We start from the raw sequence: 18,035 nt of genomic DNA on the forward strand, positions 1-18,035 counted from the left end.
CAAGACTTTAAAAACTTGGCCCATAGGCATTGTTACTTTTGTATTGTGTGTTTTTTTTTTTTTCCTGTATTGTTACTAAAAATTTACATTTACCTGTCACCATCATCTTATTGATGTTTCCTCAGCCGCTATGAACCTAGAGCCTAGATGTATACATACCTTGAACTGGGTTACACTTAGTAAAGAGTTTTTATCTGGTTTCTTTTACGTGGAATTTGATTTTGTTATTAAATTCTTATAATTTGATAAAAAGTTCAGGAGAAAATATTCCATATGTGTGCAGAGTTAACTGTTTGACCATGATTTGAGATGACTCACACTTTCATTTGTTGCCCTGACACACAGCTGATTATGTATAGTTGGGCATGTGTTTGTATAACAATGCATGACAGACCAAAGGTTATTTGATGAAATACTGAATAACATAAAGTTGAAGCAATGTCTTCCAAACTAAAAAGGTCTCATTCTTCTTTGTCTGTTTCTTGTGTATGTTTTGGTGGCTTCAGGCTCTCACTATCAGTGGACACTGGAGGAGTAAAATATTAATAATGATTAAAAAAGGGGGATCTTGGATAGCCCACCCCAGAGCTATTTAGGGGAAATATATATTTTTGAACCTGGAAATGATAGCTCTCCTAAGAAATAAGCTGGAGTTTCTGGAAAATATTGATTTTCTGGCTTCCCTGCAAATACCTTCATTTCTCAGGGTGGATGAAAGAATACAATTTCTGCCAAACATATCTCTTCACTAAACATTTACACATTTTATTATTTTTATATTATGTAAAGTGCAAATCTTTTTCAGTTGTGTGTTTTAAGCTCTGTCTGCTTTTAAAATTATGTTGTTAAGAGTGTCAATCATCCCAGCCCTTGTTTCATTAATCCTTCATATGTCTTCAGCACATTACTTTGTCAATGCAGGCCTTGGAAGTAAGATGCAACTTCCCCTGGTGAGCTGCTTCACATGTGATTTACACTATTGATCCAACATCCTGATTAGAATTTTTAATTAATGAAGGAAGCTAACTGCCTAGAGAGAGGAATTCACGTGACCCTGAACACGGCTGATAATTTTCTTAGCAGCGCTGAGCCTAAGTTAATTGCAGGGCTGATTTGACTAGCCTTGCCAGAGATAATATGCTGTGCCCGTTTGAATAATTGACCTCTCTCTCTTTCTATTTAAAGATCATAAAAGCCAATTGCAGTAAGGGAAGAGGAAAATGGGACATATTGGTGTGAAGTTGCACACATATGTAATACTACCTTGAAGTATGAGTTAGGGTATGTTTTACTGTTCATCTGTGCCTGTTATGGTTGATATTTAACTGGTTAAGCTAATGAAAATAAGATTACATGGATTGGGAAATGGAAGGGGAGGGCATCATTTCCACAGACTCCAGTGGCTTGACAATAATCTGTGCTTTTCCCACAGCCAGGATAAGGGCCACTAGGGGTATTTCCACAGCCTAAAGGCCTTCCATTAACTATTAATCTTCTCCTGGAGTGCAACAGGGGAACCATGGAGTCACAGCTGCCATCACACTGGATCTTTTTTTTCTCCTCACCCCTCCTTTCAAACAATCCACATCCATGAGGCAGGGTAATTAATTTTAAATAAAACACATTGGCTATGCATAATTTATGCCCAAAGCCCAGAGCTACCGGTGTTAGATAAATACACAAACTCCATACTGAATTACCAGCCATTTGAGCTATAAGGAAGAGAGTGCACCGTTGTATCGTTAAGGTTTCCGTTGTCCAAATGAAACAAACATTTTAGGCAGAATCAGTAAAGGATCCTGGATTTTGCAGTTTGGAATTAAGAACGAGGAAGGTGAGAGTCTCCATACTGTTTTAAAAGTCAGTCTGTGAGTTTAATAAGTACAGAGAGGTATGTAGAAACTATTTCAACTGAATTAAACATAAAATTTTGAATTAATAATTTGGTGCTTTGATCTTAAAGAGCTTTTATCTGATCCCATTGTGCAAGGAGGAATACAGTCAACTCTTTATACAACTAGTATGTCAAACAATTTACAGAGACTTGCAAAAATGTAAATACTGTTCGTTAAATTTTTTATATACTAATTTACATAGCTACAAAGGCCCTTGTGTTTTATTGGGATTTTTATTGAACACTAGCACAAAGCAGTATATACTTTTGTTAGAAACTAGAGCTTTCCTGCGCACTTGTGAAGCAGGAGGGAAGATTCATTTTTATTGTTGATCAGCAAACATAAAAGGCATGGATTTGTATAGTATGTAGGGTTCTTAATCAGAATAAAATTTTGCCATATTTACAATGGCAAGTCTTTTCCAGGTGTACACAATGCAGACATTACATTTCTGGGCAATTTTCTGAATGAATAAAAAATCAAGCTCAGTCAAACATCTTTGTACAGGCAATTATTTTATTTAATTTGAATTATTATTTAATTTTAACCTTACTCAAATTTATTTAAAAAGCCCTTTAAAACAACCACAGCTGCCACAGAGTGTTGTACATATCAGTTAAAGTTAAAATTGTATAAATACAAAATAGAAGCTTAAATATATTAATATATTAAAATAAATAAATTAAAACCAAATAAAAAAACTATAAAGCAAATGCAAAAACAATGAGAGAGTCTCATGCTGTGTTAAAAGCCAAAGAATAAAAATAGGCTTTAAGACAAGTTTTAAAAATAGACAGTGAAGAGAATTGTCTAATGAGGAGGGGTAATTCAATTCATAATTTGGAGCAGCAATGACAAAAGCCGTCTCTTCTGAGCTTCCGTTTGGATCCTGGTACCCCCAGGAGCAGCAGGCCAGCTGAGCTGAGGTGGGAGCATAGGGGTGAAGAAGCTCAGAGAGGTAGGGAGGGGCCAAGCCATTTAAGGAACAAATAAAAGAATCTTAAAATGATTACTAAAATGGACAGGCAGCCAATGGGGCTCTTTAGTGCTCCAGTTATAAGGCATGCAGTTGCATTTTGCACCACCTGGAGATGTGAAGGGAGGACTGGCTCACCCCAAAATAAAGTGTGTTACAGTAAAGGCATAGATTACGGTTTCAAAGTGCTGCAAGAAAAGGTTGACCTTGGGCAACTGTCTTATGTGATAAAAGCTGGACTTAACTACAAAGCTAATATACCGATCCAATTTAAAATCCCTGTCCATCTTAAAACCCAAGTTTGAGACAACAGGCTTTAAAAAAGGTTCAAGTCCAAAGGAGGAGATTCACAAACGTTACAGGGAACAAACATCTTTAGTTTTTTCTTCTTTAAGATATAAAAAGTTCAGAGCTAACGAAGCTTTAATGTCCTTAAGGCAGGCCAATAGTGGTGCAAGGGAGAAGGCATCTTTACTTTTAATAGGCACATATATCTGACTATCATCAACATAAAAATGATAAGAGATGCCGTGCTTTCTTAGGATAAACCGCAGAAGCAGCAATTGAAATGATAAGACAAGGTCCTAACACGGAACCCTGTGGAACCCCATAAGCAAGAGGAGTGGAGATAGATTTGTAGTTCCCAAAGCTCCAGCTCAAACCTCTATCAGAAAGATAAGACTTAAAGCAGTTCAGTGCAGTACCAACAAGGTGGTTTATCCAAGACATGTGTGTTGTGGATGGTCCACAGTGTCAAAGGCTGCTGTCAAATCTAACAGGACAAGAATAACATGGTCACCAGAGTCAAAGCTGACTCAGTGTTATGCATAGATTTAAAACCAGACTGAAACACCCCCAGGACACGATCTTAATCTAAAAATGACGAGTTGAGTGTAAACAACTTTTTTCAAGAATTTACAAATAAAAGGCAGCTTAAAGATGGGCCTGAAGTTGTCCAGCAAACTGCTATCAAGGCCAGGTTTTTTTAAGTAGGGACTGGCCCACAGCATGTCTAAAACTCAAAGGTACAAATCCAGAGGAAAGACTACTGTTTATAATGTTCAGAACTGAATGGCCTACAACATAGGAAACTGATTTAAAAAAAACTGGTGGAGATAGCATTGTGGGGAATACCTGATGGCTTACTATGGCCAATCAGCTCTTCTAAAAATTATATAGATATCATCTCAAACTACTCCAGAGCCGAAGAACAAGGAATACAGGTGGATGGGTCAGACGCAGGGGCAGAGATTAAAGTCCTTGCAGTGGCAACCTTATCAATTAAAAAGTGCAGGAAGATACTGCAAGTCTCAAAAGATGCCTTCAAGCTGATAAGGACATTTAGAACACTGTCAATTAATTTTAAACAAAATAGGTGGGTTATGAGGATTTAATTATAATGAGATCAGCAAAGTATTTTCTTTTTTGCTTCTTTAACTGTGCTCTGATAAGAATGAAGGAAATCCTTAAGGATATGGAAGGAAATCTGCAACTTCACCTTCTTCCACTTCCGCTCAGCTTGGCAGCATTCCCTCCTATCTGCACTAGTTTCCTAATTAAACCAGGGCTCAGATTTAACTTTGGGCTTCACAGTTTTCACTGGAGCAACAGAGTCCAATATGGTCTTGCATAGTGTTAAACCAGGTGCTGAGCTCCTTTTTCTTAACAGAGGCAGAACGAATGTTGATTAAAAGCCACAGAGAACCATCCAGCAGTTCAAAAGTTAAAAATCCAAAGTTTCTGTACGGGAGCACCAGATTTAAGATCAACAGAGGACAAAACAGCTTCAAACACAACAGGGTTATGATCAGAAAAAGTATCATCGCAGATCTCCAAATTAGACACAGATAAGCCTAAACCAATAAAAAGACAAGGTCTGAAGCGTGTCCATGTTCATGAGTGGGACTAGACATTAATTGCACTAAGTTAAAGCCTTAAAGAAATCATCACCAGCAGCTTATCTGGACAACGCCCATGAATATTAAAATCACTATCAAAAATTGCCCAATCTTTCTTTAGTAAAATTTCAGCCAGCAGATCGAAAAGTCTCTTTCACACTGGCTGTTATACCTATTGAAACCCAGGAACAATCTACTTTTAGTGGCAGTGGGAACAGCTAACCTACGTGTGTCTGCCCGTGTCAAAAGACTCTGCAAGCGACCCACGTTAAAATCGCCTCCACTCTGATTGGCATGCTTTAGTAACACCAGAGCATGCAAAATTACATGACACCATTGAATGCAACGTACGGACGTCAGCATACCTCACCAGTTGCTTCTGATGTAACAAGCGGAAACAACTCTGTTCATTCGATAAACATTGCTCAGCACTCGTAGGGGGACAAAAGAGTGAAACAATAAAGCACACTCACTATGACCTCGCTTCTTCACATGTTGCTCTCCATTGTTTATTGATTTCTATCACTGGCGACATCAGTAGCTCTAACCCAGCATGATAGGGTGTGGTGGCCTAGTGGTCAGGGCATTGCGCTCAGAATCCTGAGGTTCTGAATTCAAGCCTCACTCCCACGGACTGCAACTCTGGGTCGCTGAGCAATACCCTTAACCCCCACACTGCTCCCCGGCCGCCGCACAATGGCAGGTTAAATGGAGAGAGTAAATTTTGTTGCTCTGTACTTGTGACAATAAAACACTGGGGGAAAAAATGGTGTCACAAGCCATGCAGCTTACCAGGGAAGGGTTGAACACACAACTTTTTTAGCAAGTCGGAAGGGAGCCAAATGGCAATTGTTAACAGTTTTTTAAAAACCTGGTTTAAAGCGCAATTTTCATCGGGAAAGAGGCTTTAAATATGACTGCCATCCCTCCTCCACAGTTTGATGTCCATGAAGAGTTAAAGTAGGAGCAGTCAGATGGTAAAAGTTCAACTAGAGCACTGGACTCACCAGCACCGATCCAGGTTTCTGTCACCCTGAAATCCAGGGCATGGGGGCTGAAGAATTCCCGCAGGAGGGAAGTTTTGTTAGCCAGGGATCTGATAATCACCAAGCCTATCCTGGAAGATGTTAGGGGCCATAGTCCGGTGGGTCGGGAAGCCTGTGGTAATTCTTTGGAGCCGTTGATTCACACCGTGCTGAAAGAAGGGCAAACACAGCAAGGCTGAAATCCCTCCACAACACTAGCGATGTGCACCAAACAGGTGTGGATGGGATTGAAGAAGTGTCTGGACACATTAGTGTATATATAATAATCCAAATTCTGTCAGGGAAGCATACGAAGAGCTTGACAACAACCGAAGTTTCAGCTTTACCAGGGAACTACCGCAACTGCCACTGCAGTGGGGATGCTTCCGCAGAAAGGATGAGGTCTGGCGAGGTCTGGCACAGGTAAGATGGAATCCCTGCAAGGTGAGGAGGCAGAGTATTTTTGTCATAATGAATCCAAGCATAGGAGCATCCAATTTTCGGCCAAAAAACCCCCAAAACAGACTGCATTCATTCAAGAGCAGGGACTCAATCGGTTTTGATGAAAGAGTTAAAAATAAAAACATCAAACATTGTTTGAGGAGCAAAAGGTAAAAACGAGAGAGACAAAGAACAAGAAATTTTAAGGTAAACTTTTGAACACACCATTATCAATTCCACTAGAACAAGTACACAACACATGCTACATGTTGTTGAACCTCACAAAAATAAAGGAAGCAATGAGCAGATGTGTCTAAACACAATGCTGTAAACATTTATTTATATTTCAGGTCCTTCTTTTTTCTAAAAAAAATTGCTGTATAGTCATGAAACTTTTTTTTGGCTATGTTAGGACATGCTACGTTATACTACCTTAGTAGAAAATATTGTACATTCTATACTCCTCTATCTCTATCCTTCAAATGTACTTCTCTGGGAAAACCGAATAGCAGATTCCATAGGTTGCTGACCAACTCGAGCAAGGGAAAAAAAAAAAAAAAAGATAAGCACATTATACTTTTATCAGACTTTGACAAAGTGCAAAGAAAGAGATTATATTAACAGTAATATAATGAAAATATTAAACTAACAATGGAAATAATCTTTATAAAGATAACAGCGTTAAATATAAAATGTGAAGTAATGATCAAATTAGTTTTCATTTCAGATACACAAAATGACCATCTTTCAATTTAGGAAAAATAAGAAGGGCAGAATAAAAGAAAGGGGCTGCAAATGGAAAGAAGGGTGGAGAAAGAAACATTCCCTAGCTGCCCTTGTTAATTGCACAGAATTGGAAGCAGATGCTCAGTTGCAGTGACGTTATCTAAGTAGACCTTGAAAGGCCTTCTGGTTTAAGGGAAATGGAAATGATACGATAGAAACAGAGGGAAGACAAAAAGAGATGGCAGGGAAGATCAAATGTCACCCTGGTGTTTCAGCTTTAGCAGAAAAACAAAATAGCAGATAATGAGGCTAGTACTGCAACTGCAGCTTTGATGGTGTAAAAAGCTACAGGCTACCATGAAATATATCGACATCAAGAAAACATAACCCCACACACTGCATAAAGTTAGCACAGTAAATACTAAAACAAATGGTTTGAAAACTATTTTACTAAGGATTTTGCTTCAATCTTTTGGGTTAACGAAATTTATGAAAAAATAGCTCATGTAGAAACATGTTTCATCACATATTCCAACTGTTGCTTTTTATTCAGGAAGCAGCACCATCTTTAAGCAGGTATACCTGAACAATTAAAGCAGAACCGTTTGAAATGAACCTTTAAATGAGAGAACAATGCTTTTTATTTAACCATTTGTCTATAACAACTAAAATGAGTTTTTATTATTCAATTGGAGAAAGTCTCCTGTGTCTGGGACTGTACCTCTTCAGTCCCCCCCATATCTCCCATTAAGCCAGCCAGCATCTCCAGCAGCAGTGAGCAAACAGATGTCTGAGAAAGTGCCCACTCCGCTGGCCGGGCTGCCAAACCCACCCGCAGCTCTGGAGGGCCTCAGCGCCAGCTCTTTCCAGGGACGCTTTGCTCTCTCTGTGCCACTTTCCATCTTCTTCTCATCCTTCAAAGGAACAAAATTCTCTTTCAAGATATAGTTACTGCTTTAATGAAGAATATAAATCATTTTTGGTCATGGGAAAAGCAAAAACAAAAAACTTAAAATAATAAATATTTATTTGAAATTTGAAATAGTGAGGAGTACGGAAGAGGATTAGGGCCACTGAAAAAAAAAAAAAGTTAACTGATTTTTAAAAAAAAATTTCAGTTTAGTATGGGAAAAAAGTCAGAATTCTGACTTTAATCTCAGAATTCTGACTTTAATCTCAGAATTCTGACTTTAATCTCAGAATTCTGACTTTTTTCTCAGAATTCTGACTTTAATCTCAGAATTCTGACTTTTTTCTCAGAATTCTGACTTTAATCTCAGAATTCTGACTTTAATCTCAGAATTCTGACTTTTTTCTCAGAATTCTGACTTTAATCTCAGAATTCTGACTTTTTTCTCAGAATTCTGGCTTTAATCTCAGAATTCTGACTTTAATCTCAGAATTCTGACTTTTTTCTCAGAATTCTGACTTTAATCTCAGAATTCTGACTTTTTTCTCAGAATTCTGACTTTAATCTCAGAATTCTGACTTTAATCTCAGAATTCTGACTTTAATCTCAGAATTCTGACTTTTTTCTCAGAATTCTGACTTTAATCTCAGAATTCTGACTTTTTTCTCAGAATTCTGACTTTAATCTCAGAATTCTGACTTTTTTCTCAGAATTCTGACTTTTTTCTCAGAATTCTGACTTTAATCTCAGAATTCTGACTTTAATCTCAGAATTCTGACTTTAATCTCAGAATTTTGGATCTTAATGCAGATGCGCACCATGCAGGAAGAGATGTGGCAGCACTAAGCTTCATTGCCAAAGATACAAGTAGTTTGGGACGGCCTGGTGGAAAATGACGGAATTAGGTGACTTTTTACGTGCCAGAGGAGTCCCCGATGATGCCATTTCATTAATGGAAGAGCAGAAGGTGAGTAAAACAAGAGAGTAGTCTATAAATAGACACGGCTACAGCTTTATGCTAACATGTTTGTTAGATTAAGTCGATAGAGATTGTCAACATAATAGACAACAGAGTCACCGGTTTAACAGCGAAAGCTAGGGTTAGATTTATAATTTGAAATGTTTTACTTTCACTGTGTTTTACATTTGACTGTTAAGACCTGGAGCTAAGATGGCTAGCCACCGGTCCTAATATCAGCTGTTTGGGCTGATATTCAGCGGCCAATGTCTAGCAGACCGAGAGTTATTTAAGAAACATTACATAAATGTGACGGTGGTAGGCTACAGTAACAGCTCACTAAATCAAACAATGCGGTGCTTAAACTTTTTATACATTTTTTAAAAACATGATTGTCGGAACCCACTGTAGCTTTGAACTGTGACCACAGGGTGGCGTGATGACGTTAGTGCAACCAGTGGGAACGCAGAATGTTGGGATGAATGGGTGGATAGATGGATGGATGGATGGATGTAGAGATAAAAAATAACATGATACCTTTGGGATGATTTAAAATGTTAATGTTTGTGTGTTCTACCTGTAATACTTTTTACCTTAAATGGACTGTAAGTCGTAATCTCTTTTTACATCACAATGAATTATTTTCTTTTTTTTTTTATAATTAGTGATCAATTTCCTTAAAGGGTACATTAAAGCTCCCTTCTTCCATTATTTGTATCCCTCCTCAAAACAGTAGGTAGCCCTTATGTTATTTACAGTCAGTTTTCCCATCTATGGGTGCAATGTTAAGGGTGCTCTAATTGATTTGTAGGGAAAATATTTTCAAAACTAATAATTTTCTTGTTCTTTGTGCTTAGATCGACTGTGATGTCATAGCGCTGATGGATGATGCAACTCTGGCAAATTACATCCCCTCCTATGGAGACCGAATTGTCCTCTTCAATTTCTGCAGGAGCAAACAACAACCCTCAAAAAGAAAACAAGGACTTCTGCAGAGGCTTCGTGAGAAAATGAAAAACAGAGAGGGAAATTCAACAGAGAACACCTCACATGAAAGAACAAGGCAGACAAAGAAGCAGAAAGCAACACGAAATGTGGAGATAGGATGGATCCATTCTGATGGAAAAGTAACCAAACAGGTGAGAGCGAAGCAGGGAGGCGGCACTAGAAAAATTCAGATGTCCGCTGATGCTGGATTAAATGATATTCTTCGAGAAGGAAAGAAACTGTTTTTTCCTGGTGGCATATCACCTAAGGGACCTGAAACAGATTTTGAATTTGAAGTTTGGGACTTTAAACAGAACCACCTTACTGAAGACACCTGCCAGAGTATTGGCACTATGTATGAAGCAGCGAGGCTGACAATGTTGCGCTTCTACATTTCAACAAAGCTGAAAGATCCTGAAGAAGATGAAAGTGAGAAATCTGATGTCATATTTGTCTTGGAAAGCAATAGCAGTGAAATTAATCCTTTGCAAGGGGTGGAACTCAGGAATAGTTATGCTGAAGTCCAACCTGGATTGGACAATTTAGATGATTCAGAAATCACTTTCGGTCCCATTCTTGATGCTGAAGAAGATACAGAAGAAACATTAATCTATGAGGGTTTTCTTGCACCACTCAGTCCAGCAAATCCAGAGGATGTAACAGCAATCACTGTACGTTACACTAACACTTTAAATGACATTATTAGTGCTTTTTCTGATGCTGAAATTATGAGAAAAACACTGAAAGTGAAACGCATACTTCCAGACAACAAAGAGGAAGCTGGCAGTGGATCAGGGATACTGAGAGATGTACTCACCTGCTTCTGGAATGAATTCTACGAGCGATGCACTCTTGGAACAACAGTTAAAGTGCCATTCATCCGCCATGATTTCACTGCTGAGAAATGGAAGGCAGTTGGGCGAATACTTTTGAAAAGTTACCAGGACTGTCAGTATTTTCCAAATAAACTTGCAATCCCCTTTCTTGAACAAGTGCTTTTCAATGGTGTTTACAGTGATCTTCAAGGGCACTTTCTGCAGTTTGTCAGCAGCCAAGAATGTGAGGTTTTGAGGGAAGCAGTCAAGAACATTTCTGCTGTTGACTTTGATGATCTTTTGGAAGTACTTGATAGTTATGACTGTAGAAAACAAATAACGGCTGAAAATCTTCCTACCATCATTGATGAAATAGCTCACAAAGAGCTTGTCCAAAAACCAATGTTTGTCATTGACTGCTGGAGGGAGGTCATCTATCCACATCTTTCCATTACTCCAGAGGAACTAATTAAGTTGTTTTCAGACCTGCAACCAACACCAAGAAAAGTCTGCCAACTGCTGAAATTTGAAGAGGATTTGTCTCCCATGCAAAAAGAAGTGGGAAACTATCTCAAAAGATTCATCAGAGAGCTGGATGACGTTAAAATTCAGAAGTTTATGCGATTCTGCACTGGATCGGATCTTATAGTAACAAATAGTATTTATGTGGAATTTCAAGATATGACAGATTTCACAAGACGACCAGTGGGACACACATGTGGAAGCATTCTACAAATAGCTGATAGCTATGAAAACTTCCCTGACTTCCGTTCTGAATTTAATGCAGTTCTTGAAAGCAATGTATGGGTAATGGACATTGTGTAGACTCTTAACTCTCCACTACATTCTAACTATTTATGCAGACTACAGCAGGGCTGTAAAAAAATATAGATTATACATTTTGAACTCATGAAAATGACTCCTCTTCTAAAAAAAAAAAAAAAAAAAAAAAAAAGAAAGAGATAATTGAACCCTTTGTGCCTGAAAAGCAGTTTTGGCTAAAATATTCCTGTTTCTTTTACTATGCCTATTTTCGGATCCTATAGTTGAATTTGTCAAGCACGAATGAGTTCACTGTTTATTACTGTAACAGGAGCTGTTTTCACCAGACCAAGTTCTCCAGATGCATGCTAGAAACTAAGCAGCAAAAAGAAAAAAATATCAGTTGATATCTATAAATTAGTATGAAGCTTTTACTTTGTTTTCCTTAATATTTCACATATTTTGTGACAGTTTGGCACAGACTCTTGTAAGTTAGAAGTAAGAATAATTAATCCAGGTTTAAATTTCTTTACAGCTTATGCAATTGTTTGTTAAGGTAAGTTGAGGTATCAGACTTCTTTTTTGCATTTGAACATAAATGAACATGTTTATGGCTTTTCCAGTATTGTCTAAATGTCTAATTGATTCTAAGCATATATATGTTTCATTCACTAATCAAGTTCAGCTTTCTTGTGATGAATCCTCTGACCCTTATGTTATAAATGTAAACTTTACAATGGAGTGAGCTGATCGTAAGCTCTGATATTTGGTTGTCCATATGCCAAATAATAATCTTCTCAACTGTTTATTGATCTAACATCTGATAGAATTCCACTGTTACTGAATGAAGTTCTTTTTTTCTATTAAAAAAAAAGAATAGAGCTTGTTTTATCTCTGAACCTTGGTTTTTACCTTTAATTTTGTTTACACAGGAACATTAATGTTCATTATATTCTAGTTAATGTCACTGGTGTATTACAAACAACTGTATTAGACCAAAAATTGTTCTAAAAGTTGGCTCATTTTAATTACTGAGTTATAAGGATTAGCAAATGTTTTTCTAAAATGTTCCTAATAAAGTGTTGCTTTATTGAAATCCTTTATCTAGCTCATTTATATAAAGAGGGCTCAAATCCAAAGCTTTAAATATGTATTTTCCAACTGTGATGATGTGAAAACGATGGAATCACAATTCAAAGAGACTCCAACACTTAAACTCTGTAACAGGGTGGAATACCATTTATCTTCTCAAATATTCTTTAAAAATAGTGTGATACATGCAATGTATCTATTAATCGTACATGCTCTCTTACATGTGATGGACAGATGACTTGGTATTTTATCTGTGTCATAGATGCAGGGATGTTGCACTAGATTATGTTGGGTATGTGTTTCTTAAAAATTCGGGAGTCATGTCAGATCAAGGGCTTTATAGTACAGCTCACAATGCATCATTATGGTAATGGCTCAAGTCAATTTAAATGAAAAGCAAACAGGTCTTTAACTCCAGTCATTTAGGGCTTATATACAGGAAATTTTAGATGTTTCTCTGCTTCAACAAGCGCAAATTAAATAATCATGTCATTTCGAAGACTTGGAAGAATATTACTGCATATTGTGGATATAATTTGACAATTTGATTCAGGTGTGTTGGATCAGAGTCGCATCTAAACATTCTAGTAAACTCAAGGAGTCGAGTTGAAATCCCTGTACCCTAAAAGGGGAAAGCAGCTTCAATTTAACTACATTTCTTCAGTTACCTTACTTGATGTATTTACAATGGTTTAACTAGAGAACTTATAAACTTAATAAATCAAGCTGCAGAAACTGAAATCAATTACTTATCAATCGAAGTACTCCAAGTTGGAGCTGCATTCTCTTTAGAATGTGAGCTAAAAATATTACATTACAGAGCTTAAATGCAATATTAAGGTGATGGATCTACATATCTGTCATGATTAGATGGCAGTTCTTATTAACACTACAAGCTTTCCAACAAGCATAATAGCTTGAAATCCACATGAAGATAAATGTTTAGAAATGCTTAAATGTTGTGTTATCACACAAGGGCCAAGTCCAACCTCCCAGAGCTATTATTCTGCAACTTTAGATGTGTAACCATTCCAGCAAACTTAAATCTTAACACTGAATACCCTCATCAGCATGTTAAGCAGCTCTGTAGAGGACTGATAACAAGCTTGTTGATTTGATGCTGGTATGATGACGAAAGTATACAATGAAGTTGAACGGTAGCTCAGTAGAGTTTCACTTTATACTACGTAAAAACTTTGCAACAAAACTGTTATATTTATATTCAATGGAAGATGGATAAACAACTTTTATGTTATTTTAACTGTACTTACACTGCTAATGTTACATCTCAGACATGCACCGTTAGTGAATTTAGTTTAGCAGTACAGAAATGTTAGAAAACATTGCGATAATTGTACAAGCAGTTGAATGCATGGGTATTCAGAAGGATTTGCATAGTACACCATAGCTAGTTAAATCATAATATGCAGCTTTATTAAGCAACAGATTTTCATTGTTTCCTGTAATAGAAAAGGTTAAAGAAAAATGAACTATTTTGTAAAATAAGGTCACATAAACTGCTTTTTATTGTGATCACTGACTTAAGCATAACTCAGACTGTATTGAAAATCAGAATTTACAAATAAATCAGTAAAAAAAAAAAACACAATATTTGGACAGAATACAAAAAATGGATTTGATTTCACCCAAAATATCCTTTGCTTGCTACAATGCATGAATGCATGTGTATTGGGTACCTGTAAGACATGGCTTGGCTATTCAGTGAAATTATCAACAGAAACAGAAACACTGTGCTTAAATTTTTCCTTTTATTGCGAGCACTTCCTAGATAATTTGGAGTATTTCTTCTCTTAATCTCATATACAAATCTGCTGCAACAAGTGGATCTCTTGGGGCATCCCAGTCATTTTCTGCCATGAGCAGACAACAAAGTTCAAAGACGGTTTCATCACAGGGATATTGGCCTTTTGGCGTACACTCCTCAGAACACACAATGATCTCATCTGTGACAACTGGTTTCAGTCTATCCTCTGCCCTGTGCAGCTCTGGAAATGAGTACATCACTACTGGTCGACCTGATGTTGCACTAGCACTTGGCCGGATTTTGTGTGAGTTCCATGTGTTCACAACGTCATCAAGTTCATCCTGCAAAAAAAAAAAAAAAACAGAACAGAGTAAATTTATGAAACAGACCATATAACCATGCAGCAACAGAAATATAGCACATTCAGCTAACAGCACATGTGGAATGAGTATGAAGCAAATTTCTCTTTTTAATATTTAAACAAGCAAAAAAAAAATTCAATTAAAACATTTTTGGGAACAAAACCTTTTAAATGGAAATGAGATGTATTTATGTATTTTTAAAAGTTCTGTTTGCAAACCGGTTTTTTAAATTACATTGTTTGATTAAATAATAAAATAATTCCTTCGATAAACAGAGGTGAAAAAAGGTATAGTAAGTGTGCAACCCTTCCTCAATATATTTTATTCAGCATTCCTTAATTAATAAAAATAAAACTAAAGTATTTAAAGCAATATCATATTAAGCCACTAAAGGACACTTGTCACAGCCAGGTTTAGCACCCCTGATAGTAAATGGGAAGACGGCACTGTAGCTAAGTTAACCTGTGTTTTTGGATGTGTTAGCACAACCCTTTGAACAAGCAGATTGAGATGTCATGGAGTTACTTGTAAAACCAAAGCTACATTTACCCCTTTAGATTAACTACTTTATCAGAGAACTGAAATATTTCTGATCAGGTGTAAAATCTGTTTTGCTGCCTAGCAACACCTTTTATCTTAGTTAGCTCATGTATTTAAGTGGAGCCAAGACTGCCATAAAGCTGCGCTCTGTGTTACGTGACTCATTCAGTGATGGATCCAACCGTCCCTGGTCACATTGGTGAGTTTTGAGAAGGGCAAATCATAAATCTTAAATTAAACTGGTACTTGGGTCAAAAGTTACACAGTACTGCTTTCAATAGAGGTAAAACTGTTTGTCATGAAAAGACCTATCACTTCAGATAACTATGCTGCAACTTATAACTTTTCTACTTTAAAAACAGAGGCAATACACAGCATTAGAACAAAATATTACCTGAATAAGATTAAGAAAGCAGAATTGGAGAAGACTTTTGTCCAAAAAATCTCCTGTGAAGTGACCATCATCCTGGAAAGTTTGAAATAAGCTAATCCAAAACTGTGCACTCTGTTTGCGGAGGGTAGCCCACCAGCCTTCTATACGCTGGTTGGCTGTACTTCTTCCATAAATGAAACTTTTTTCTCCTGCAAAATTGTCTGCGTGGTTTCTCCGCAGAAAAATCTGCATTTGTTCAACAGAACTGTTTTCTGTGCCTCTGTCAGCACGGATCCTCTCTGGACATCCATTGGCAAAAGAAACTGTTTTCAGAAAATAACTTGCAATCAATTTAGGATCATTGTTTGTGGTATAAGCCTCCATCCATAAAACATAGCGGCTAAAACCATCTATACAGCCACTGATAGCAATGCCATAGGGTTTTAGCTTATCGTAACCATCCATGTGCCAAAGAGCATTTGGTCCTCTGCAGTTGTACTGACGTCTTCTTAACCGTCGAGCTCGTCTCAGTTCCACACCTTGTGGGTCAACCAGTTTGATTATCCTTCTTACAGTGTCTTGTGACACCACAAATCCATATTGAACAGCACGAAGATGTAGCCAACGATATCCTTGCATCTGTCCATTGGTCATAATTTGTTGTTGGATAAAAGCTAACACTTCTTCCAGGCTTGACTGATTCTTCCTTCTGAACAGCCCAAGTCTTTTACAAATTCTCTTTAAAGTTCGAATGCTTATTACAGTCTGATAACTGTGTGCTAATATTGCAAGTATTTCTTTGTTACTGAAGGAAAGCCTGAAGTACAGTCTGACTAGCTCATCCAAATCTGACATCTTAGGAACAATGACTTTCACTTTCAGAGGTTCTGCAGAAGTCCTTGTTTTCTTTTTGAGGGTTGTTGTTTGCTCCTGCAGAAATTGAAGAGGACAATTCGGTCTCCATAGGAGGGGATGTAATTTGCCAGAGTTGCATCATCCATCAGCGCTATGACATCACAGTCGATCTAAGCACAAAGAACAAGAAAATTATTAGTTTTGAAAATATTTTCCCTACAAATCAATTAGAGCACCCTTAACATTGCACCCATAGATGGGAAAACTGACTGTAAATAACATAAGGGCTACCTACTGTTTTGAGGAGGGATACAAATAATGGAAGAAGGGAGCTTTAATGTACCCTTTAAGGAAATTGATCACTAATTATAAAAAAAAAAAGAAAATAATTCATTGTGATGTAAAAAGAGATTACGACTTACAGTCCATTTAAGGTAAAAAGTATTACAGGTAGAACACACAAACATTAACATTTTAAATCATCCCAAAGGTATCATGTTATTTTTTATCTCTACATCCATCCATCCATCCATCTATCCACCCATTCATCCCAACATTCTGCGTTCCCACTGGTTGCACTAACGTCATCACGCCACCCTGTGGTCACAGTTCAAAGCTACAGTGGGTTCCGACAATCATGTTTTTAAAAAATGTATAAAAAGTTTAAGCACCGCATTGTTTGATTTAGTGAGCTGTTACTGTAGCCTACCACCGTCACATTTATGTAATGTTTCTTAAATAACTCTCGGTCTGCTAGACATTGGCCGCTGAATATCAGCCCAAACAGCTGATATTAGGACCGGTGGCTAGCCATCTTAGCTCCAGGTCTTAACAGTCAAATGTAAAACACAGTGAAAGTAAAACATTTCAAATTATAAATCTAACCCTAGCTTTCGCTGTTAAACCGGTGACTCTGTTGTCTATTATGTTGACAATCTCTATCGACTTAATCTAACAAACATGTTAGCATAAAGCTGTAGCCGTGTCTATTTATAGACTACTCTCTTGTTTTACTCACCTTCTGCTCTTCCATTAATGAAATGGCATCATCGGGGACTCCTCTGGCACGTAAAAAGTCACCTAATTCCGTCATTTTCCACCAGGCCGTCCCAAACTACTTGTATCTTTGGCAATGAAGCTTAGTGCTGCCACATCTCTTCCTGCATGGTGCGCATCTGCATTAAGATCCAAAATTCTGAGATTAAAGTCAGAATTCTGAGATTAAAGTCAGAATTCTGAGAAAAAAGTCAGAATTCTGAGATTAAAGTCAGAATTCTGAGAAAAAAGTCAGAATTCTGAGAAAAAAGTCAGAATTCTGAGAAAAAAGTCAGAATTCTGAGATTAAAGTCAGAATCCTGAGAAAAAAGTCAGAATTCTGAGATTAAAGTCAGAATTCTGAGAAAAAAGTCAGAATTCTGAGATTAAAGTCAGAATTCTGAGATTAAAGTCAGAATTCTGAGAAAAAAGTCAGAATTCTGAGAAAAAAGTCAGAATTCTGAGATTAAAGTCAGAATTTTTTCCCATACTAAACTGACATTTTTTTTTTTTAAATCAGTTAACTTTTTTTTTTTTCAGTGGCCCTAATCCTCTTCCGTAGAGGAGAAAACTACTTTCTAGTTTTATTTAGCTGTGTTTTGTTCATTTTTTTAAATGCT

At 37.1% G+C, this 18,035-nt stretch overlaps 2 protein-coding genes across 2 annotated transcripts; one reads left to right on the plus strand and one right to left on the minus strand.

Annotated features, from left to right (window-relative positions):
• Positions 1-8,632: 8,632 nt before the first annotated feature.
• Positions 8,633-11,586, plus strand: LOC119787622. The gene is made up of 2 exons (XM_038291586.1): positions 8,633-8,838; positions 9,687-11,586. The coding sequence occupies exons 1-2, from the start codon at positions 8,764-8,766 to the stop codon at positions 11,454-11,456; spliced, it is 1,845 nt and encodes a 614-aa protein (XP_038147514.1). The 5' UTR covers positions 8,633-8,763; the 3' UTR covers positions 11,457-11,586.
• Positions 11,587-13,993: 2,407 nt separating this feature from the next.
• Positions 13,994-17,585, minus strand: LOC119787637. Its single transcript, XM_038291609.1, has 3 exons — positions 17,399-17,585; positions 15,547-16,550; positions 13,994-14,591 (listed from the first exon to the last, which is right to left on the minus strand). Exons 2-3 carry the CDS (start codon positions 16,378-16,380, stop codon positions 14,271-14,273), a joined length of 1,155 nt encoding a protein of 384 aa, XP_038147537.1. The 5' UTR covers positions 16,381-16,550; positions 17,399-17,585; the 3' UTR covers positions 13,994-14,270.
• Between the last annotated feature and the right edge of the window lie 450 nt (positions 17,586-18,035).

The sequence above is a fragment of the Cyprinodon tularosa genome, unplaced genomic scaffold, assembly GCF_016077235.1.
Source record: "Cyprinodon tularosa strain WSP-4 unplaced genomic scaffold, ASM1607723v1 ctg30, whole genome shotgun sequence".
Taxonomy (NCBI): Eukaryota; Metazoa; Chordata; class Actinopteri; order Cyprinodontiformes; family Cyprinodontidae; genus Cyprinodon; species Cyprinodon tularosa.

Bases quoted from the DNA above. Each gene is read 5' to 3' on its own strand.
- LOC119787622 (XM_038291586.1), top strand. From the start codon at position 8,764: ATGACGGAATTAGGTGACTTTTTACGTGCCAGAGGAGTCCCCGATGAT. The intron at 8,839-9,686 runs GTGAGTAAAACA...CTTTGTGCTTAG, and splicing joins CATTAATGGAAGAGCAGAAG to ATCGACTGTGATGTCATAGC.
- LOC119787637 (XM_038291609.1), bottom strand. From the start codon at position 16,380: ATGTCAGATTTGGATGAGCTAGTCAGACTGTACTTCAGGCTTTCCTTC. The intron at 14,592-15,546 runs GTAATATTTTGT...TTTTTTTTGCAG, and splicing joins GCTTTCTTAATCTTATTCAG to GATGAACTTGATGACGTTGT.